We start from the raw sequence: 23,542 nt of genomic DNA on the forward strand, positions 1-23,542 counted from the left end.
GTGCTCTCCCAAAAGGGACAGGAACCCAATCCCTGCAGCTCCACCCTGAACTGGGCAGAACTCACCAAATATTCCATGTTTCAGAATATATTTTATGGGTTGAGGGGGTTTTCCCTGCAGAAATAAATGGGATTTTGGAGTATTTTAAGGATGGAGAGAGACATCCCAAGGATTCATTTCCCATCCGTTTAGTTTATTTTTAATTTTTTTTAATTAAATTTTTTCCTCCTGCAGAGGAGCCTTTGTGGTAAAGTGACCCCTCAAAGCCACAGGGGGTGTTTGGGAGAAGGAAATTCCTGGGATCTGCTTCCCAAGTGCCACGTTGTGCCGGCAGATCCCCGGGAAGCAGCGGAGCCTGGGGAGGGGAAGGTGCTGGAGCCACCGAACTGCGGGAGTCAGGGTCCATGTGGGAGCAATCAGGGAGGAATTCCAGGAATGCCGAGAGCCCTGCATCCATCTGGGCACGGCCCTGGCATTCCCGGGAGCCTGGGCTGGCTGCGAGAGGGGGGGGCTCCTCTGCGGGGGGCTCCTCCAATCTGGAATTCGCTGTTGGGGGCTGGATTTCTGTGGAAAAGCAGACAAACTGTGCATTCCAGAGGCAAGAAAAGCCACTGTGCCTCCTCTGGAATAACAAAGAGCGGCGTTTCCTGCTTGGTTTCCTACTCAGGGAGTGAAGATGTTTTAGGGGCTGTTCAGGTGGAGTAGGGAGTGAGTAGGGACAAAAACCCCACAGCTGATCCCTGGCAGAGCCACTGATCCCTTCCAATAATTTGTAGGACAAATCCAGTCCAGTCAAATCCTGGGAAAAGTTAACAAGGATGAGCTGTCATCCTCCTTTTCCTGTCGTTTCTCCTTTCCCTCTCATTCCTCCTTTTCCTGTCATTTCTCCTTTTTCTGTCATTCCTCCTTTTCCTGTCATTTCTCCTTTTTCTGTCATCCTCTTTTTGCTGTCATTTCTCCTTTTTCTGTCATCCTCCTTTTCCTGTCATTCCTCCTTTCCCTCTCATTCCCCCTTTTCCTGTCATTCTCCTTTTCCTGTCATTCCTCCTTTCCCTCTCATTCCTCCTTTTCCTGTCATTCCTCTTCCTGTCATTCTCCTTTTCCTGTCATTCCTCCTTTCCCTCTCATTCCTCCTTTCCCTCTCATTCCCCCTTTTCCTGTCATTCTCCTTTTCCTGTCATTCCTCCTTTCCCTCTCATTCCTCCTTTCCCTCTCATTCCTCCTTTTCCTGTCATTTCTCCTTTTTCTGTCATCCTCCTTTTCCTACAACTTTGACCTCTGCTCCCCTGGCAAAGCCTTGAAATTCCTGGTTGGAAGATGTCCTTCTGCATTCCAGATCCCCAAGGGGTTCCAACAGAGCCAGGCTTGGACAATCTGAGGTTGGACAGGGCTTGGAGCAGCCTGGGGCAGTGGAAGGTCCCTGCCCATGGAAGGGCTGGAATGGGATGAGCTTTAAGGGCCCCTCCAGCCCAAACCTGTCTGGGATTCCCCGATAAATCAGAGGCTGATGGGACCTCATGGATTTTGGGATCATGCCATGGGTCAGAAATGGGACCTGGAAAGGTGTTTGCCAGTTGGTTGGAAATTTCTGGGTGAGGATCAGGGCTCTTCCTGTGCCCAAAGCCTGAAGCCCCCAAATTCCTGAGCTCCACTGGAGCTGATCCCGAGCTCCCTGCGGGGTGGGCTGGGAGCAGCCCTGCCATGGGCACAGCTCTGGCACCAGACCCTCCCCTGCTCTCCCAGGGCTGCCTGAGCCAGCTGAGGGCTGTAGGGAAGCGTTTTCCACATTGGAGCCTTTTCCCAGTCGGAGCAGCCTCGTGTCTGACGATCCAGGCAAGGCTTTGAAGCCTGGAGTTTCCTGGAGGATTAAACTCCCATTTAAATTGGGGCTGATCCCTGGCTGTGGAGAGGGAGGAAGATGAGCAGACGTGGGGATGGATCCAGCCCAGCCCCAAATCCCATGTCCAGCCCTTGTGCCCAGCACTTGGAGCACTGAGACTTCCCAGCCCAGCCCTCCCTGCTCCCAGCATTCCCAAAAACCTGAATTCTCCCACTTGGACACTCGGGAGTGCTGCTGCTCCTGCACAGGCGCTTGGCCCCAGCTCTTCCCAGCCTGGAATTGGTGTTGGAGGAGCCACAGCTGAGCCTCCATCCCATAAATCCACCCCTGGAGCTGCCAGATCCCAGCCCCTCCTCCCCTGGCAGCCAGAGCTGGGCTCTCCGTGGGGTTTTTGTGTGAAATCCACTTTTCACACGATTTGCTCCAACCTCAGACCTTGGAGTTGGGGTGGTCACACCTTCCAGAGGAGGAATGTTTTGTTCCAGGCATTCCAGAGGGAAAGTTGTGTTTGTAACTCACTGTGGAGCCCCAAAAATCCCTCTTTGGGCTGCTTTAATCCCAAATTCTTTCATCGTGGAGTGAGGAAACAGTTAAAGGCAACACTTGGTGTCCAGAGCAGGATAAAAGTTCCCGATTTATTTATTGCTATTGTTTTCCTGCAGTGCCTCAGTCACATCCAGTGGGTCATAATCCCGTGGGAAAGCTGAGCTCTCACATGGAAGAATGGAGGATTCGTGCTTTTCTTTCCAAATTCCTTTAAAAAAAACCCTCTCCCAGTAACTGGATCTTGTCAAGGAGGCCACGTTCTGTTTGCAAAAGGAGGAGAAATATCTTGAAGTTGATGATTTTCCTCCACCAAAGAAATTCCATCTCCCCAAACTCCTCAGAAGGCTTTGACAGGGAGGAATTTGGAAGATTAGACAGCCCAAAGTGTGAAAAGGGTTGAAAATGGAGCAATAATGGAAAACAATGATAAAAAGGGTGGGAAAATACTGGCCAAGGATAAAATGCTGGAAGAAAAGATTGTGACAGGGTTGTGTCAAAGACAGGGAGACATCAGGAATTATCCATGCCCTCGTCTGCAGGAAATCCTGCAGGAAGGACAAAGCTGGAAGGGTTTGGTTGGGGTGGATTCCTTAAGGAAGTAAAAGGATGGATGGATGGATGGATGGATGGATGCCTTTGGTTTGTGGGGAACGAGGGCTGGGATGGAGCTCAGGGAAAGGCTCTGCCCCCAGGGTGGTGGGCACTGCCCGGGCTCCCCTGGGAATGGGCACATTCCCAACCTGCCAGAGCTCCAGGAGCCTTTGGAAAACCCTCCGTGAGAGGGTGGGATTGTTGGGCTGTCGGGAATCAGGAGCTGGATCCGTGACCCCGGGAGCCCCTCCCAGGACAGGAATTCCCGGGGCTGACCCTGTCCCTGTCCCTGTCCCCAGTGCAGAGCTGCAGCGTGCGCTGCATGAACGGGGGCAGCTGCTCCGAGGAGTCCTGCCTGTGCCAGAAGGGATTCACCGGCACCTACTGCGGGCAGCGTGAGTGCGGGACCGGGAATGGGAACGGGAATGGGAACGGGAATGGGAATGGGAATGGGGATGGGAACGGGAATGGGAATGGGAATGGGGATGGGAACGGGAATGGGAATGGGAATGGGGATGGGAACGGGAATGGGAATGGGAATGGGGATGGGAACGGGAATGGGAATGGGAATGGGGATGGGAACGGGAATGGGAATGGGAATGGGGATGGGAACGGGAATGGGAATGGGAATGGGGATGGGAACGGGAATGGGAATGGGAATGGGGATGGGAACGGGAATGGGAATGGGAATGGGGATGGGAACGGGAATGGGAATGGGAATGGGGATGGGAACGGGAATGGGAATGGGAATGGGGATGGGAACGGGAATGGGAATGGGAATGGGGATGGGAACGGGAATGGGAATGGGAATGGGGATGGGAACGGGAATGGGAATGGGAATGGGGATGGGAACGGGAATGGGAATGGGAATGGGGATGGGAACGGGAATGGGAATGGGAATGGGGATGGGAACGGGAATGGGAATGGGAATGGGGATGGGAACGGGAATGGGAATGGGAATGGGGATGGGAACGGGAATGGGAATGGGGATGGGAATGGGAATGGGAATGTGGGAATGGGGATGGGAATGGGTATGGGGATGGGAAAGGGAACTGGACCAGGAATGGGGATGGGAATGGGAATGGGAACAGGAATAGGAATGGGAATGGGAATGGGAATGGGAATGGGAACGGGGATGGGAACAGGGATGGGAACGGGGATGGGGATGGGAATGGGAACGGGAACAGGAATGGGAAGAGGGAAGGGCACCCAGGCCACTCCAACATCAGCGCCATGTTCTCCCTCCCTTGGAAGCTCAGCCCTCTCTTGTGACCAGCACAGCTCTGTATCAAAATACAGATATTAGACATAATTAATGGGTTAATTGATTTCCCAATATAATGTGTAATATATTAGTATAATGTAGATTTTTCAATCTATTATAATATATAGGTAATAGATATGGATAGTATTGTATACACTATATTATCTGTATGTAATATATAGATAATATAGAATATATAGATATGTCTTTTAATATATAATATATTCATAATATAGGATGTAATGTATAGTATATTAATATTATATCTCATATATTGTTATATTATTATATATGAGATAATATATGCACAATATATTATATATAGTATACACCTATGTATTATATATACAGTTATACATCTCTAGAATTATATATTCTCTTACTATAGTATAATGATATATGTAGCATGTTATTATTATATAAAATATAGATTATATATATTTATAGATAATATAGATATGCTAGCATGTAACACATTTTAAGAAGCCTTTAGTTAGCAAATAAGCACAATATCTCTGAAAGAATCTCTTATCAATTAGATCAATCAGAACTTCCCAAATTCCAGATCCCTGGATCCACGTGGGAATCACTCCCGCTGAGGATTTTTAAAGCCAAAATCCCCCAATTCTCCCCAAAGTCCCCCTCAGCTCCTCCCTGATCCCTCAGTGCTGAATATTTCCCCAAAGTTCAGCCGGAGGCAGAGGCTCCAGATGGAAAATTTCATCCTGAGCAGCAAAAGCTTGGGAAAATTCTCAGCAGCAGCAGCAGCCGGGGCGGGCTGGGACGTGCAGCCCTCGCTCTGTGCTGCTCCAGCTCCATCCCCTCGGCTCCCCTGGCAGCACATCCCGGGCAGCTCCGCACCCCTGGCCCCAGCCCAGCCCTGGCACCGAGGGCAGGGCTGGCCTGGGGGGCCCTTCCTGCTCTGCACATTCCATCAGTCCGTGATTTCAGCCAGGAGCTGCCTCTGGCTCCTGCCCGCAGTGCAGGGCCTCGCCTCGGGGCGGCACGACTCAGGTTAAGTCAGGAATACTTTAAGTCTGGAGTGTCTTATGTCTGGAATGCCTTAAGTCTGGAATATTTAAGTTTGGAATATCTTAGGTCTGGAATATTTTAGTTCAGGAATATTTTAAGTCTGGAATATTTTAGTTCAGGAATATTTTAAGTCTGGAATATCTCAAGTCAGGAATATCTTAAGTCTGGAATACCTTAAGTCAGGAATATTTTAAATCTGGACTATCTTAAATCTGGAATATCTTAAATCTGGAATATCTTAGGTCAGGAGTATTTTAATGCTGGAATATTTAAGTCTGGAATACCTTAAATCTGGAATATCTTAAGTCTCGAATATCTTAAGTCTCAAATATCTTAAATCTGGAATATCTTAAGTCAGGAATATTTTAAGTCTTGAATATTTAAGTCAGGAATATTTTAAGTCTGGGATGTCTTAAGTCAGGAATATTTTAGGTCAGGGAACACCCAAGTGCTGCTCAGACCTCACTGGGGTTAAGTCCCTGCCATCCACCCTCCCCTTCTCCCATCCCTGTGTGCATTTTCCTGCTCGTACCCACTCACCCCACTGAAATCCCAACGCTGAGCCGAGGGAACCAAAATTCCAGAGGGCAGGAAATCCTCCCCAGTGCAAGGGGAGCTTATGGCTCTGCAGAAGGGGGCTCAGCCAGCAACAGGGAACAATTTTCCCAAGGAAAAAGAACAAAAATCCCAGATTTCTCCGGGAGGGAGAGCACGGAGCTGATATCCCCGACTCTGACACCCCACCCACGGCAGAGGTGGCACCCCAGGCTCTGCCAGCAGCACGGAGGGGGCTCTCCAGGAGCAGGAGTGATGGAATTCTCTGTTTTTCTGTTTTTTTCCCCCCTCAGCTGTGTGTGAGAACGGCTGCCAGAACGGGGGCAGGTGCATCGGCCCCAACCGCTGCGCCTGTGTCTACGGCTTCACCGGGCCCCAGTGCGAGAGAGGTGAGGGTCCCGCAGCCCCTGCCCTGCCAGGGCACAGCTCCGGGCCTGGGGGAGCCCGGGCTGGGGTTACTTCTGGATTTTGTGGCGTTTGTGCTGCTGGGTTCCTGGCTGTGGGATGGGATTTCCTCGGGATGGGGCTCGGTGTGGCTTTGCTGTGTGCGTGCAACAGCAGGTTTGGGCTCTTCGAGGTTGGGCTGAGCCAGGGAATTCCTCCCTTTCCTGCTGGCTCAGATGGACACTCCCAGCTCTGATAGGATTTTTGGCGAGGTTTGGAGCGGCCCAGATGCGAAATGAAACCGAAACACGGAGCCGGTGCTTGAGCTCCCAGATCTGAGACCAAAGGCCCTGGAAATGTCCTGCTTTTCCAGCCCCTGCCTCTCCCAGGACTGGGCTCGTTCTGTGCAGCTCCATTCTCAAGGATTGGGCTGCTCTTGCCTTTCCTGGGATTTTCCCCCTGGTTTACAAGCTGGGGTTCCAGCCAGCAGGAATCCACCCAGTTCCACAGGGCTGTGCAAAATCCCGGGGCTCCAAAAGCATCTCCTGGAGCTCAGGGTGCAGCTGAGCCCCGTTCAAGGCCTCTGCTGAAGTCTGAGCTTCATTTGTTGGCTGCAGAGAAGGGGAAGCTCTGTGAAAGCCTCCACACATCCCCTGGAGTCACCTTGCCTTGTTCTGGTCTCCTTTGTAGCATCAGGGAATTGTGGAGTGGTTTGGGTTGGAAGGGAGCTTAAAACCTTCCACTACCCCAGGCTGCTCTAGCCTGGCCTTGGATGCTTCCAGGAATGGGACATCCCCAATTTTCTGGACAATTCTGCTGTTCTGCAGCAGTTACAGATTCTTTAAACCCTCTCCTTGGCTTTTCCCAACACACAGGAATTGCTTGAGTTATGGAGAATTAGGAGGATTTCTCTCTGGGGGCCCTACCCTGGGAGATTTCCCCCCCAAACCCCTAAACCTGAGCTCCAGGGCTCCTGGTGAGCTCCTCCTCATTTTTCCTCCTGAAGCACTGAGATTCCCAAATCCAGCCAGACATTGGCTGTGTGTGAGCAGAGAGCTGGAAATTCCTGAAGGAAACTTCTGGAGAAGGCTGGAAAATCCAAGTGTCCTGTGCTTGGAGAGAGGGGAAGAGGCAGGGGCTGAGCAGGGCCAGACTTTGGGGCCGTTTGTCTGAAATTCTTTACATAAAGGAGCATTTTCACAAAGCCTGCAGAGATTTGGCCGAGCCAGACTTGTGTGAGAGACAAAACAAATCCTGCAGCTGTGTCCACACTGCTCCTCCCTGCCAAGACAAACAGAGCCTGCTCTGCTGGGCTGGGAACGGGCTCCTGGGGGGCTTGCAGCCAGGTGAGTGCCTGGGATTGACCTTCCAGGGAAAACCTGGGAGCCAGGGAACAGCTTCACCCTCCCCAGGGGAAGCTGAGAGGAGTCTCTGAGCAGCAGGATTTGTGTCCTGTTGCTCCAGGGGGTGTTGGTGGGTCTGCAGGGATCCTTGGGGGTCTCCAGGAGGAGATTCCAGCATCTCCTGTAGCTCCCGCTTCAGCTCCAGTCCTCATGCCCAAGGGTTTTCCTGGAGCAGGATGAATTCAAAGCCTGGAGCCCTTTCCTGATAGGGAGAAAGGATAAATCTCCTGACAGAGCCAGGGATTCCAGCCCTGGGTTCTGCCAGAGGTGGAATTCTCTGCGTTAATCACTGGAGTGATGAGGGAGGAGCACAAACACCAGCAGAACACAAGAAATCCCACCTCAGCAGGAGGGAAAACTTCTTTCCCTGGAGGCGGCAGAGCCCTGGAGCTGCTGCCCAGGGAGCTGGGGATTCTCCCTGTCTGGAGACTCCAAACCCACCTGGACCTGTGTCACCTGCTCCAGGTGACCCTGGGCTGGACTGGGTGCTGTCCAGCCCCAGAATCCTGGGATTCTGTGAGCCCCATCCCCAACAAAAAGAACCCATCCACCCCAAATCCATCCAATTCCAGATTTACTTCAGGGCTTCACTTGAATTCACTTTGCCGCCGCCGTTAACAAGAAATAATTTGAATTTTAAATTGGAACCAAGTGAATTTCTGAGTGCTGAGAGCAGCTCCGGTAAGAGGCTGCTTTGTACTGGGAGCAGAACAACCCCCCTCACACCTCATCCAGGAAATTCCCCCCTCCAGAGGGAAATACCCTCGGAGCAGGCACTCACAGAATTCCAGCATCATTTCCTCCCTCTCCCTGACATCTTCGGGGACGAGTGGCTGGGGGATATTTTGTGGAACCTGAGCTCCCATTACATCAGTGTGGGAGGAAAAGCTGCAGCCCACAAAAGCCGGGGCTGTGGGGCCAGGGCTTGCTCATGGATTTACGGCAAAATGAAGGATTTGGATTTTGATGTCATGGCTCTGATTCCACCCTCCCTCGAGCAGGAAAAAATGACTGAGTTTGACTCATCAGGTGATGCTTGGAGCTCCTCCTGTGCTCCAGGGATGAGGTTTTTCATTTGGGGTTGTTTTTCCAGCCAAATGAAACCTTCCCTGTGGAGCCTGTCCCTGGCATCCAGGAGCTTTTCCCAGGAACTTCTCCCTGAGATCTGGGAGCTTTTCCTTGGGATCCAGGAGCTTTATCCTCTGACCCAGGAGCTTTTCCCAGGTGCTTTTCCTTGGGATCCAGGAGCTTTTCTCTGGAGCTTTTCCCTGGAATCTGTGAGCTTTTCCCAGAAGCTTTTCCCTGGGATCCAGGAGCTTTTCCCAGGAGCTTTTTCTTGGGATCTGGGAGCTTTTCTCTGGAGCTTTTCCCTGGGATCTGGGAGCTTTTCTCTGGAGCTTTTCCTTGGGATCTGTGAGCTTTTTCCAGGAGCTTTTTCTTGGGCTCCAGGAGCTTTTCCCAGGAGCTTTTCCCTGGGATCCAGGAGCTTTTCCCAGGAGCTTTTCCATGGAATCCAGGAGCTTTTCCCAGGAGCTTTTCCCTGGGATCCAGGAGCTTTTCCCAGGAGCTTTTCCATGGAATCCAGGAGCTTTTCCCAGGAGCTTTTCCCTCGGATCCAGGAGCTTTTCTCTGGAGCTTTTCCTTGGGATCTGGGAGCTTTTCCCAGGAGCTTTTTCTTGGGCTCCTGGAGCTTTTCCCAGGAGCTTTTTCTTGGGCTCCAGGAGCTTTTCCCAGGAGCTTTTCCATGGAATCCAGGAGCTTTTCCCAGGAGCTTTTCCCTGGGATCCAGGAGCTTTTCCCAGGAGCTTTCCCTGGGCTCCAGGAGCTTTTCCCAGGAGCTTTCCCTGGGCTCCAGGAGCTGTGGTCTCTCCCAGGGCACTCTGGGCAGTGCCAGCTTTCCACCTGAGTGCTTGGGGACAGTCTGGATCTCTGGAAGTGCCACCCCAGCCCCTCCCCTGACCAACCAGGACAAGTCCTGACCCAGAGGGCTCTTCCAGGAGTTTCCAAGCCCTGCCCTGACTTTTCCAGCCATTCCTCCTGCTCTGGAGCCACCATCTCCTCGTTTCTCCATGCTTTTTGTGCCTCCTTGAAACTCTCTCGGGTTTCACCAGGCCGAGACTTCATCAGGAAATAGTAAAAACATGATAGGAAAGCTCAGAAAAAGTTCCCCCTTTACAATTTCCTTTGGATGTGTTTTTCCAGCACTTGGAATGTCTGGCCTTAGAGAGAGGCCCCCGCCAGCTTTTTCTTTTCTGCAGAAGTCCAAACAGTTAAACTTGAGGAATGTGGCTGTGTTTGGGTGAAGTGAGGAAATGACGAGCTGGAGAAAGTATTCCATGAGAAAGGAGCCCCTGAGGGAGACCCTCGGGCTGCTCCCCTCCCTGCCTGGAGCCCAGGGGCTGAGACAGCTCTGGGGCTGGAGAGCCAGATCCAGGCTGGAAAACACCTGGAGAACAACAGGGACAACTGGGAAACACCTGGAGAACAACAGGGACAACTGGGAAACACCTGGAGAACAACAGGGACAACTGGGAAACACCTGGAGAACAACAGGAACAATTGATCCATGCTGGAAAACACCTGGAGAACAACAGGAACAACTGGAAAACATCTGGAGAAGAACAGGAACAATTGATCCAGGCTGGAAAACACCTGGAGAAGAACAGGAACAGCTGGAAAACACCTGGAGAACAACAGGAACAATTGATCCATGCTGGAAAACACCTGGAGAACAACAGGGACAACTGGGAAACACCTGGAGATCAACAGGAACAATTGGCACCTGGAGAAGAACAGGAACAGAGAATTGATCCAGGCTGGAAAACACCTGGAGAAGAACAGGAACAGCTGGAAAACACCTGGAGAACAACAGGGACAACTGGGAAACACCTGGAGATCAACAGGAACAATTGGAAAACACCTGGAGAAGAACAGGAACAATTGGAAAACACTTGGAGAAGAACAGGGACTATCCATCCAGGCTGGGAAACACCGGGAGAAGAACAGGGACAACTGGAAAACACCTGGAGAAGAACAGGAACAATTGATCCAGGCTGGAAAACACCTGGAGATCAACAGGAACAACTGGAAAACACCTGGAGAAGAACAGGAACAATTGGAAAACACTTGGAGAAGAACAGGGACTATCCATCCAGGCTGGGAAACACCGGGAGAAGAACAGGAACAATTGATCCAGGCTGGAAAACACCTGGAGAAGAACAGGGACAATTGATCCAGGCTGGGAAACACCTGGAGAAGAACAGGAAGAATTGGAAAACACCTGGAGAAGAACAGGAACAATCCTCTGGGGTTGGCTCCTTCCCCTGGGATTGGGCTGGTGGCTCTGGGACGTTGGTCCCTCATGTCCATGGAGGGACAGGACACAGGGAATGGCTTCCCATGGACAGAGGGCAGGGTTAGGTGGAATATTGGAGAGGAATTGTTCCCTCTGTGTGTGGAGGGGCTGGGATGGAATTCCCAGAGGGGGAATCCCTAGAAGTGTCCAAGGCCAGCCCAGGACAGGGGGAGGTGTCCCTGCCTGTGGGACAGGGAGGAGATGAGCTCTGAGGTCCCTCCCAGCCCCGAGCATTCCAGGGTTCCAAGGTCTCTGTGGGCAGAGCATCCATTGCTCCACTGAGCATTTGATTCTAACCTTGCTCCCCTGTGATCCCTGACACTCCTGATCCCTGTCTGTCCCTGATCCCAAGCCCTGTCTGTCCCTGATCCCAATCCCTGTCTCTCCCAGTCCCCGTCTCTCCCAATCCCTGGTCTTTCCCTGATCCCAGTCCCTGTCTCTCTCTCTGATCCCAATCCCTGTCTCTCCCTATCCCAATCCCTGTCTCTCCCTGATCCCAATCCCGTTCTCTCTCTGATCCCAGTCCCTGATCCCAATCCCTCTCTCTCTCTGATCCCAGTCCCTGATCCCAATCCCTGTCTGTCCCTGATCCCAATCCCTCATCCCAGTCCCTGTCTGTCCCTGATCCCTATCCCTCTCTCTCTGATCCCAGTCCCTGTCTGTCCCTGATCCCTATCCCTGTCTCTCTCTGATCCCAGTCCCTGTCCCTCCCGCTGGTGGCTCTGGCTCAGTCCCAGCCGTGTCCTCCTGCCCCATCCCAGGATTTGTGGCCCCATCCCAGCTGGAGCTCCCTAGGGATGCTCCACAGGCCACTTCTGTCCTGCAGGTTCCGAGGCAAAGCCTCCATTGTTTGCTGAGAGAGGGGATTGGAGTTTTGGCAAAGGAAAAAGCTCCTCTTCCTCAGCTCTGTTTGTTTGTTTTGGAGAGGAGGAATTCAGCCCCTGGCCTGTCTCAGGAGGGAATTCCAGAGGGTGGGAGAAGAGAAAAGCTCCTCATTCCCTTCCCTTGATGGATTTGTGTGGCTGGGATTGTCCTTTAGACACACAGAAAATCCTGGAATTACCCCACTTTTCCATCTCCAGGGACCCAAATTCCAGCTGGAATTGACTCAGGGACACTCTCCTGCCTCCACGGATGTTGCAGGAGTGGAGGAAACTCTTTTATTCTTGTGAATATTTTCAGAAGTTCCTGATCAAACCCTCCCCCCCAGAATCCCCCCTGATCCAGGATTTCTTGCAGTCCTTCAGTGGGAATTGCCATTGGAATTGCCAGGGATTCAGAGCTCCAGGGGCTCCCTAAATCCCCCCACATCCAGGATTTCTTGCAATCCCTTAATGGGATTTACCTGGAGCTGGGAATGTGCTGCTGCTCCCACACTGGGCTCTGCTTTTGTGAGGCTGAGGGATCTGGGAATTTGGAGCAGCAATCCCAAATTTTCCAAGGAAAAAAGCCAGCTCCTGAAGGACAGCTACCTGCAGCAGGATTCCTGGAACACAGATCCCATGCAGGGACTGGGAAAGGCTTCAGACATCTCCTAAGCGTCCCTATTTCCTTCATAAAATTTCATTGGTGCCTCATTAAAAATTTAATCATTTGCCCATTAAAATTAGCACCAGCTGGGGCTGGGAGGCAGCCAGGGCTCTCCAGACTGAGATTTCCTTGGCTTCTTTCCCTCCAGAGGAGTCATCTGCATAGGAAAAGTTATTTTGGGCAATTATGGGCTTAAAAGGGGGTGTTCTCCTCACAATCCCTCATTCATTATCCCTCTCCAGGAATTCCTGCAGTGCCTGGGGGAGATGAGGTAGGAGATGAGGTGGGAGGTGCAGGTTTGGCCACTTTTCTGTCTGTTCAGAACATCATTTGGGGTTTTTCATTTATTAATCTGAGTTTTTTGGGGTCCACCCCGCAGTGACATCTGGGAACTTGTAAAATTTGGGTCAAAAAAAAAAAAAAAGAGGATCATTACATGGTTCATGTTTCTGGTCAGATTCCCAAAAAAAGGCTTTTCTGGGAGATGCCATCACCTTCACACTGATTTAACTTGCAAACCATTCCTTTTTCCCCTCTCAAATCCTTCTCCTCTCACCTCCCAGTGGCACCCACAGCCCAATTTTCTCAGCTTTAATTTCCCAGGACAAAGTGCTCCAGAACACAAACCAGAGGGAGCATTAGGCTGGAAATGAGGAATTCTTTGCTAATTGACTCTTTCCCAGCCAGGAGGATTTCCTGGGTGTTTTCCATGGATTTTGGGACATGGTCACCTGGGGCTCCCAGTGCTCTCACCCCCCTCCAAAATGATTTTTATTGCTTCAAACACATCAAACCCAAACCTTTCCCTGCAGGGACATCTGGGGGTTAATCCAGGAGCAGGGATTTGGGGTCAGGGCAGTTCCTAATTACTGCCTAATTCCAGCCTGGAAATTCCCTGAGCCCATCTCAGCCAGGCTCTGGCTGCCTGACCAGCACCTGACTGCCCAGACACTTCATCAGGAATTTTCTGGGCTGACCAGGATGTGCTCCAAGGTTTTATTTTATTTTATTTTTTTTCCCAGCCACAGATCAAACACTTCTGTGCCACCACCTCTGCCCAGCTGAAGGGAAAACCCCAGGGAAGGATTTTGCTTCCTGCTGGATTCCTGCTGTGCCAATATCCCTCATCAAGGGTCACGGGAGCCCAGGCAGTGGCAAACCCACATTCCTGAGGGCAAAGCCCTGCAAAAATTGGGTTAAAATCCTTGGGGTTTAAGGGATAGGAACATCCTAATTGGGAATGGGAAACCTGCTGGTTGTTCCTGCAGTGTCTGGGGTTTAAAGCTGAAATTGCCAGGAGGTGTTTGGGAGTTGAAGGGATTAATCATGAGACAGAATCCCAGTGTGTGAGAATTCCAGAATCCCAGACTGGTTTGGGATGGAAGGGAACATAAAAACCATGGAATTCCACTGCCAGCTACTTCCACTATCCCAGGGTGCTCCAGGTTCTGTTCAGCCTGGCCTTGGGCACTTCCAGGGAAGGATCTTTGTAACTAAATTGAAATTTGATTGCTTTTCTCATCCCTGAAATTCCCAGAGCAGGTGGAATTGCAGCCCTGGAATTGCCTCTTTGCCTGACTTTTGATTTTCAGCTCCTTTTAGGGCCACCAGCACCTCCAACACCACAGTTTTCCACCATCGCAGTTTTCCCCCCAAATCCCACCCTGTGCTGGCAAGGGAGCCAGGCAGAAATCCTGGGATTTACACACTGGATCCTGGAATTCACAGGGAACCCCCTGTGAGGGGAGAGAATGATTCAGCTGACTCCATCTTGGCAGAAGGCTAATTAATGACTTTATTATACTGCATTATTCCATACTATATTGCATTACATCCAGACTGAATCTGCCAAGCTCTCAGCCCTGCACACACTGCCCAGAATCTCGTGGCTGTCCCAACAGTCCTGACACACGCACACCCACCAAAACACCCTCACTGTGGGTGTACAATCCCGGTTTCATTCTGCCTGTGCACAAACACAGGCAGAGAAAATGATAAGCATTGTGTTTTTCCTTTCTCTGAAGCTCAGAGAATGTGAATCCCAGGAATATTCCTGGGAAGAGCTGTGCCTTGCTTTTCTCTGTGAAGGGAAATGTGGGGCTGCACACCTGGCCTGACAGGCCAAGGAACCAAAACACCCTCACTGTGGGTGTACAATCCCGGTTTCATTCTGCCTGTGCACAAACACAGGCACAGAAAAGGATAAGCATTGTGTTTTCTTTCTCTGAGGTTCAGAGAATGTGAATCCCAGGAATATTCCTGGGAAGAACCGTGCCTTTCTTTTCTCTGTGAGGATCCCCGCGGCTCTAACCCCGGAATTCTCCCCCTTCCCACCCAGATTACCGCACGGGGCCGTGCTTCAGCCAGGTGAACAACCAGATGTGCCAGGGCCAGCTGAGCGGCATCGTGTGCACCAAGACCATGTGCTGTGCCACCATCGGCCGCGCCTGGGGCCACCCCTGCGAGATGTGCCCGGCCCAGCCGCACCCCTGCCGCCGCGGCTTCATCCCCAACATCCGCACCGGAGCCTGCCAGGGTCAGCGCGGCGGGAACCAGGGCACGGCTGGGCACGGGAGGGCAGGGCTGGGCATGGCTGGGCACGGGAGGGCACGGCTGGGCACGGGAGGGCATAGGAGGGCACGGCTGGGCACCAGAGGGCAGGGCTGGGCATGGGAGGGCACGGGAGGGCACGGCTGGGCATGGTTGGGCACGGCTGGGGAGGGCTGGGCACGAGAGGGCACGGGAGGGCACGGGAGGGCACAGCTGGGCAGGGCTGGGCACGGGAGGGCAGGGCTGGGCACGAGTGGGCCGGGCTGGGCACGAGATGGTACGGCTGGGAGTCGCTGGGCATGGCTGGGCACGGGAGGGCACAGCTGGGCAGGGCTGGGCACGAGAGGGCACGGCTGGGCATGGTTGGGCATGGTTGGGCATGGCTGGGCAGGGCTGGGCACGGGAGGGCAGGGCGGGGCATGGCTGGGCATGGCTGGGCATGGCTGGGCATGGCTGGGCATGGCTGGGCATGGCTGGGCATGGCTGGGCATGGCTGGGCATGGCTGGGCATGGCTGGGCATGGCTGGGCATGGCTGGGCATGGCTGGGCATGGCTGGGCATGGCTGGGCATGGCTGGGCATGGCTGGGCATGGCTGGGCATGGCTGGGCATGGCTGGGCATGGCTGGGCATGGCTGGGCATGGCTGGGCATGGCTGGGCATGGCTGGGCATGGCTGGGCATGGCTGGGCATGGCTGGGCACGGGAGGGCAGGGCTGGGCAGGGCTGGGCATGGGAGGACACAGCTGGGCACAGCTGGGCACAGCTGGGCATGGCACAGACCGCGAGCAGGGATGGGGGAGGTGGGGAGAGGAGAGCCTGGGACAGGGACTGAAATAGAGAAAATAGAGAATGGGGAAAGCAGAGTCTGGGACAGGGGACTGAAACAGCCCCAAAGTGCTGAGAGCAGAGCCCAGAATGGGAGCCTAAACCAGCCCTAAAATGATGAGAGCAGAGTCCTGAAACAGGACCCTAAAACACTGAGAGCAGAGCGTGGAGCAGGAGCCTAAACCAGCCCCAAAACAGCACCAAGGCAGAGAATGCTGAGCAGAGCCCCAGAACAGAGAACACCAGGAGCAGAGCCCCAACAAAGAACCCCAAAACAGCCCCAAAACAGCCCCAAAGCAGAGGGCACAGAGAGCAGAGCCCCAAAGCAGAGCCCTAAACCAGAGAATACAGAGAGGAAAGCCCCCAAAGCAGAGCCCCAAAGCACAGAACTCTCTGTGGAATTTTCCAAATCCCCCCTGTGTGTCACGGAGCACCTCCATGGTTCTGGAGTGTCCCCTGGGATCTTCCAGCACCATTTTATCCCAGAGATTCAGGGCACACTGTGGCTCTTGGGTGAGCTGCCCCATCCCACGGGGTGTTTCTCCCAAAGAACCATGGGATGGACAGATCCTTTGGGAAGCATTCCCATACCTTTGTCTCCCTCTTGCTTGAGCCAGGAATTCATTCCTGTCCATCCCCTGGTGCAGTCTGGGGGGGGTAATTCCCTCTGGAATGTGATCCAGCTCCTTGAGCACAGGGAAATCCAGGGATCCACGGCTGCTGCTCCCTCACACCCTTCCTCCTCCTCCTCCTCCTCCTGCTGCAGATGTGGATGAGTGCCAGGCCATCCCTGGCCTCTGCCAAGGTGGGAATTGCATCAACACCGTGGGATCCTACGAGTGCAAGTGCCCTGCAGGGCACAAGCAGAGCGAGACCAGCCACAGGTGTGAAGGTAAGGGATGCTCCACTGCCCAAGGTCCCAGGAGGATTCAGTCCTGGGTTTTTCCAAGGTGGAGGTGGGACAGAGCTCCCGTTCCAGGCTGGATCCCACCTCCCAGCCAGCCCTGCCAAAGGGGTTTTTGATCTGCTTGCCACAGGCCGAGGGCAGGAAATGAGGAATAGGCTTTGCCTGATCTCCTGAGCTGGCCTCAGACCAGAAGGAAATGGTTTGGTTTGTTCACAGAGGGGTTTTTTAAAGGATATTTTAGTGGGAACACAGGCTGATGGCACAGGAGGGACCTCGGGAAGGTTTTAGCCAGGCTCAGCTCAGGGCTGCCTCCAAAGCTCTGCCAGGTTCTGAGTCTGATCAAGCCTTGAAAACTCAACAACTTTTAATTTGGAGGATCTTCATTAGGGCTGTGAAGATTTAATCACTGTGAAATGGGACATCAGGCTGGTGCTGGGAGCTCAGGGAGAGCTCTGGCTGCCTCTGGAAGCCCCTGGAATTGGAATGGCAGGAGGTGGGATGAGAGGATCTCTCCTGACCATTCCAGGATTCTGTGCCCTGGGTTCAGCCCCTCAGGAAACGTTTCCCAAATTGAGCCAGGAGCTCCAGAGGTCAATCCCTGCTGGGGGATGGACATTCCTCCATCCCAGGAAACATCTGTGTCTGAGCATCTTCCTGGGCAGGACGCCAGGAGACTTTCTCTAAAATCCTGACAGAATTCCTGCAGAGCTCCACATCCAAGGACTGAAAGCAGGACAATGCAAACCAGCCCTTTTCTTGTGGCAGCTGAAGGACCCTGAATCCAGTGGCATTCCAGGAATTTGCCTGGCCAAGGTGGGAGCAGGGGCAGCAGAAAGCTGCTCCTGGCCCTCCCTGCCTGTCCCACACCAGCTGGGGAGCAGAGCACATCTGAAACCTGTTGAGCTGGAATCTCCTCCATCCCCAGATTAAACCAAACCCATTGTCTGGATCTGCCCTCCAGATGTGAGGGGCCTCCCACTCCCCCCAGAGCCTGGAAGAGCAGCCCCACGTGGCCACAAACTGCTCCCCTTCCCTGTCCTGCCCACAAAGGGACAGCTCCAGCATTCCCAGGAGCTGCTCCCTCCCTGGCATCACCACCAAGGGTCCCTCTGGATCTGGGAGTGCTGCTGGCAACGACACAAACAGGAGGGATGCTCCAAAGGGATGGGTTTGAGGGCTCCTCTCCCAGCTCTGTCACCTCCATGGGGCCACCAGAAGGGAAGGAGGATCCCAGGAAAGTGGAATCACCTTTGGGATTCCCTAAAATTGTGTGGATAGGAGATTGGAGAGGGTTCCTCTCCCACTTCGTGGGCACAAGAAGATTTGGGCCCCGAGTTTCCTGCACCCTTTGATCCATCAGGAATTTGGTCCAGCACGTGGAGCATCAAATCCCTGAGCTGCACATTCCTGCTGAACCTGCCAAAATCTCTGCCTTGGTCCTCACTGAGCCCAGGGTTTGATCAAAGAGGATGGATTTGTGCTCCAGGTGTGCTCCAGGCTCCGAATCCCAGCTGGGCAGGAGTTCCCTTGCTGAGTTTTGGGTTCATTTCACAGCGTGGAAAGGAGGGAATTCTCTGCCTCCCTCTCATTTTCAAGATTCCCCATCCAAGCCTGGCATCCAGGGAATATCAAACCTCGATTAAACCTCTCTGGGGGATTCTCCCCAGCTTCCCAGAGCTCCAGTTTGGTGCTGGGGGATTCCTGGTGGGAAGTCAGCAGCTGGGATTGTGCTGGAGCCGCAGGTCCCAGCCCAGCCCGCTAATTAGCGATGTCCCCTCATTAACAATGCCCCTCATTAACGATCCATGCCCCCCGGCTGTGTCCTGGAGGGAACAGAGATAACGGCTGTGCCTTCCTTATCTCCCAACACCAACACCTGGAATTCGCTCCCGGAGGATAAAGACGCTTTCCCAGCCCCAGATATTCCACGCTGATAACGGAGGCTCCAGCTGCAGCTGGATATTCCCTGGATGGATTCTCAGCTCCAGCAGGAAAACGAATCCTTTTGCTCTCAGGGAAGAACATCCAGGCCGGATTTGGAGCTGCAGCTCCTCCAAGGCCGGGGTTGTTCCGTTCCAGGCTCATCCCTGGTGGATGGGGCACTTCCAGAGGGTAGCTCCTGTGTCCCATTGTCCATGGTATTCCAGGAGCTGGTGAGAGCTTCTGGCACTGCTCCCTTTCTGGGGATCTGAGCAGTCTGGGAAACAGGGAAATGCTGGATTTAGGGAGGGGAAGGCTCAGGCTGCTCCCCAAAAAGCGCTGGAGACAAGGTCGGCTTGGGAAGCGCCAAAAATTGTGTTTGTGTTGTGCAAAAAGAGGAGCAAAGAGGGCAGGAGTTGTCAGGTTAGGGATGAATTAACCAATCTCACTGGATTATGGTGGAAAAAAGGGGGAAAGCGGGATCTGTTGAGGTTTTAAGGGAATGAGAGCCCAGGGAGAAGGGAGGTTTGGATCCAGCTGAGTTCTCAACGCGGCGGGAGGAAAATTGTTGAGGACACAAGAAAATTCCTGGTGCAGAGTGGAGAGAGGGAACATCAAAGCTGAACTCGGACACATCCTGCTGCTCCAGAGACCTGGAGCCATAAATCACAGGGAAAGGGGGGCTGGGGCATTTTTAAATGATCCTGGAAGCAGCTGGAAAAATGACACCGAAGGGAACAATTCCGTGGTGTGGAGTTAAGGGGGAATCACTGGCTGGACAAAGCTTTTCCTGCCATAATTCCAGGCTTTCTCTGCCAAGAATTTCACTTTTTAACAGCCCTTCCTGTGCTGCAGGACAAAGGCCAAGCTCTGCTATCAGTGAGGTAATGCCAGTGCCTCATCCAGGATGCTTCCCAAAGGAATGTGTCCTGCATCCAAAATCATCCAGGGTGATAAGAGACAAAAAAAAAAAAAAAAAAGAATCCATGGAGAGACACCAGGAAAGGGAGTGGAAGGCTCCAGGCAAGCTGTGTGCAACAACCCCAGCCAGGATTTGCCCATTTTTGGCCTCTCCAGGATAGTCTGCCAGAGGGAACAAATGCTGGGGTTCCAAATCTCACCTCTTTTCCTCACCCCTTTAGACGTGAGGGGCTCCTTATGCCCCCACAGGCCAGGCTTTTGCCACCAGGGCACAAAATCCTGATTTTCCTGCAGCTCCCCAGAGTTTTCCAGGGATGGATGGAGCTCCATAACTACTTTCTTTCCATTTCCTCACAAAACCCCTGTGAAGAGCTCATTGTCTGGCTCCATCCAGAGCTCATTTCCCTGGATTTGGGAGGTTTGGAGCTTCCATTTTCCCCTCTGTGGTTCCTTTCTGGGAGGGGAGGGCAGCGAGTCTCTGGTGACCCCAAGGCACGAGCCCTGGGGGTGTTTTCTCCATCAAACCCTGGGTTTTTAGCACATTAGGAAAGGTTGGGGTTCCCACAGCTGTGTGGGATGAGCTTTGCAGCTCCAGCTCTTCCAGAGGCTCTGCAGCCTTTGGTTTTCCAGCTTTTTCAACCTTAAGGAGGAGGCCAATTCCAACCCCAGCCCGGCTCCAAAATCAACCTTTGCCTTGAATCCTGCCATTGTCTGAGCAGCAGAGCACAGGATCCTGCTTTAATTTTGAACAGAAGGTTGGAAAAGTCGGGAAGGAGCCAGGCTGGAGCTGGCAGGGTTCCCTGCCTGGTGCTGGGTGTTAATGAGAGGGGAATGAACCCATCCCACTGGGTCAGCGCTGCCTGAGCGGCTCCAAACCACCACGGGACACTCACAGAGGGAAAACCCAGCAGGAAAATGTGCTGGGGAAGGGCTGAAAGGACAACAAAGCCCAGGGATCAGGTTCCTGAAGCACAGGATGTGGAGTCCTGCAGGAATGGGCTCTTTTCCTGCTCCTCAGCACCGGGATTTTCAAGGGGTTTCTGAAAAAGAAAAAAGGAGCTGGAGTTTGGTTTTCCATAGGGATGGGATCCCCTGGTGGCCCTGGTGCTGCCTTGGGGTGAGGGAGGGGTGACAGAGGCACAGATCTGTCAGCAGCCCCAGGTCTGGGATCCTCCCCAGCGCCACACCAAGGTTTGGGCTGGTTTTTTTCCAACTCTGCCTTCCCAAAAGCTCTTTTCCTTGCAGAGCTGAGTGGTTGGAGCCCAGGGCAGGGCTGGGATGGAGCGACAGGGCAGGCTGGCTGATAAAATCTCTTTTTGGCTGCAGGGGCCCAGGTGGGGGAGGTGTTTTTTGTGTTCTGCTCTGCTGCTCTGCTCTCAGGGCTTTTCTGAGCATCAAAGAACCAGAGCAGCACCGGGGGGGCTCAGGGGACCCCTCAGGTGGTGGCCAGGGGCAGAATTTGAGAGTCCTAAAGAGCCAAGCAGGAATTTGTCTGCTCCTCTTGACTGGGATAGAAACAGAGGATGGAATTGTGGAATATCCTGGGCTGGGAGGGGGCTCACAGGGGTCTGCAAGTTTAACCCATCACCAAGGGCTGGACTTGCAGACCATGACCAAGGTCACCTGGGGGAGAAGACTCCAGCCCTCCCTGGGCAGCCCTTTCCAGTGTCCAGTCCCTCTTTCTGGGAGGAATTTCTTCCCCCTGTCCATCCCAAACTTCCCTTGTGGACAGAAGCAGGAACTCCACGAATGCCAGAGTTTTAATGACCCCCAGCATCCCCTGACCCCCAAACCCAACTGCCTGGATTTGGGTGGGGAAGGGGCCATTTTCCATCCTGTCCATGGGTTTTCCATCAGTTTGGCTGACCCCCAAACCCAACTGCCTGGATTTGGGTGGGGAAGAAGCCATTTTTCATCCTGCCCATGGGTTCTCCATCCTGCCCATGGATTCTCCATCCTACCCGTGGGTTTTCCATCAGTTTGGCTGACTCCTAAAACCCAATTGCCCGGATTTGGGTGGGGAAGGAGCCATTTTCCATCCTGCCCATGGGTTCTCCACCCTGCCCATGGGTTCCCCATCCTCTCCATGGGTTCTCCATCCTGCCCGTGGGTTCTCCATCCTGCCCATGGATTCTCCATCCTACCCGTGGGTTTTCCATCAGTTTGGCTGACTCCTAAAACCCAATTGCCCGGATTTGGGTGGGGAAGGAGCCATTTTCCATCCTGCCCATGGGTTCTCCACCCTGCCCATGGGTTCCCCATCCTGTCCATGGGTTCTCCATCCTGCCGGTGGATTCTCCATCCTGTCCATGGGTTCTCCATCCTGCCCGTGGGTTCTCCATCCTGTCCATGGATTCTCCATCCTGTCCATGGATTCTCCATCCTGCCTGTGGGATTTCCATCCTGCCCATGGGATTTCCATCCTGTCCATGGGATTTCCATCCTGCCTGTGGGATTTCCATCCTGCCCGTGGGTTCTCCATCCTGCCCGTGGTTCTCCATCCTGTCCATGGGTTCTCCATCCTGTCCGTGGGATTTCCACCCTGCCCATGGTTCTCCATCCTGCCCGTGGGATTTCCATCCTGTCCATGTGTTCTCCATCCTGCCCATGGAATTTCCATCCTGTCCATGGGTTCTCCATCCTGCCTGTGGGTTCTCCATCCTGCCCATGTGTTCTCCATCCTGCCCGTGGTTCTCCATCCTCCCCTGCAGACGTGGACGAGTGCGGGGCCATCCCCGGCGTGTGCGACGGCGGCGACTGCACCAACACGGCGGGCAGCTACGTGTGCTCCTGCCCCCGCGGCTTCGTCAGCAGCCCCGACGGCTCCCGCTGCCTCGGTGAGGGGGAAACCGCGGCGGTCGGGGTCGGACCGGGGCCGGGGGGGTGCGCACGGGGGTGGGAGCGGTGCTGGCTGGGTGGGAGCTGCTCCTCCTTCCCGGTGCCCGGCTGGGAGCTCCTGGTCCTTGTGCCTCTCCGGGGTTTGGGCTGGGGGGGCTCAGTGGGGGAGAGGGTTGGTGAGGATGTGAGGAGGAGGAGGAGGGTTGGGAGGAAGGCTTGGGGATGGGAGTGTGGGGGCAGTGAGGAGGAGGATTGGGAGGAAGGCTTGGGGAGGGGAATGAGGAGGAGGATTAGGAGGAAGGCTTGGGGATGGGAATGAGGAGGAGGATTGGGAGGAAGGCTTGGGGATGGGAATGAGGAGGAGGGTTGGGAGGAAGGCTTGGGATGGGAGTGTGGGGCAGTGAGGAGGGATCCCCGTGCTCCTCTCACAGAATATCCCATCTGGGTGTTCCCGGTTTGCAGGAGGATCCCAGACTCCCCCTCCCCTCCTGTTCTGGTGTTTTCCACCAGTGCTCCCATCCCAAAGCCCCAAACTGGCCCCAGTTCAGAGTTCTCCCCAGCCTGAGCTGTGCTGCCCCCGGCCCCCAGAGCCTGGAGTGAATTTTTTGAATTTTTTAACAGATCAAAACTCCTTTCCTGTAAATATTTGATGATCCATTGGTGTCAAACCCCATTCCTGGGACAGAGGAGCAGCTCTGTGGTTACTCACACTCAGCAAATAAATCCCAGGGGTTTTTTTTCCCTTGGTCTGAAAGTCCATTTGCCTTCAGGAAGATGAGGATGGGGAGATTTGGGAAGAGGAATTCTTCCAGCACAGGCAGGGATTGGTGGTGCAGGCACAGCTTTCTGTGGAAATGAATTCAGAAAAAAAAAAAAAAAATCAGCTCCAAATTCTTTTCTAGCCACGGATCCTGGAGCAGGATTGAATGTTTTAGTTCCAGGAGGGGGAAAAAAAAATGTTGTGAAGTGTGAGTAAAAAGTAAAGCCCAAGTCCTCTTGTTTGGGAAACTGATAGATTTTAATGGGAATGGAATTTTTTCCTGCTGTTTCCCAGCCCCTGCCATGAGCCCAGAGGGGTGTG

At 53.4% G+C, this 23,542-nt stretch overlaps 1 protein-coding gene across 1 annotated transcript in view; it reads left to right on the plus strand.

The window, feature by feature from the left end:
* The window catches only part of FBN3 (fibrillin 3), a 77,765-nt gene that overhangs the window by 10,042 nt on the left and 44,181 nt on the right, over positions 1-23,542 (plus strand). The window contains exons 4-8 of the mRNA XM_041424737.1: positions 3,277-3,372; positions 6,122-6,217; positions 14,839-15,036; positions 16,642-16,767; positions 22,335-22,561. Coding sequence (XP_041280671.1) covers positions 3,277-3,372; positions 6,122-6,217; positions 14,839-15,036; positions 16,642-16,767; positions 22,335-22,561 — 743 coding nt within the window. The remainder of the gene's footprint in view (positions 1-3,276; positions 3,373-6,121; positions 6,218-14,838; positions 15,037-16,641; positions 16,768-22,334; positions 22,562-23,542) is intronic.

The sequence above is a fragment of the Onychostruthus taczanowskii genome, unplaced genomic scaffold, assembly GCF_017590055.1.
Source record: "Onychostruthus taczanowskii isolate IOZ18803 unplaced genomic scaffold, ASM1759005v1 scaffold112, whole genome shotgun sequence".
NCBI classification, from domain to species: Eukaryota; Metazoa; Chordata; class Aves; order Passeriformes; family Passeridae; genus Onychostruthus; species Onychostruthus taczanowskii.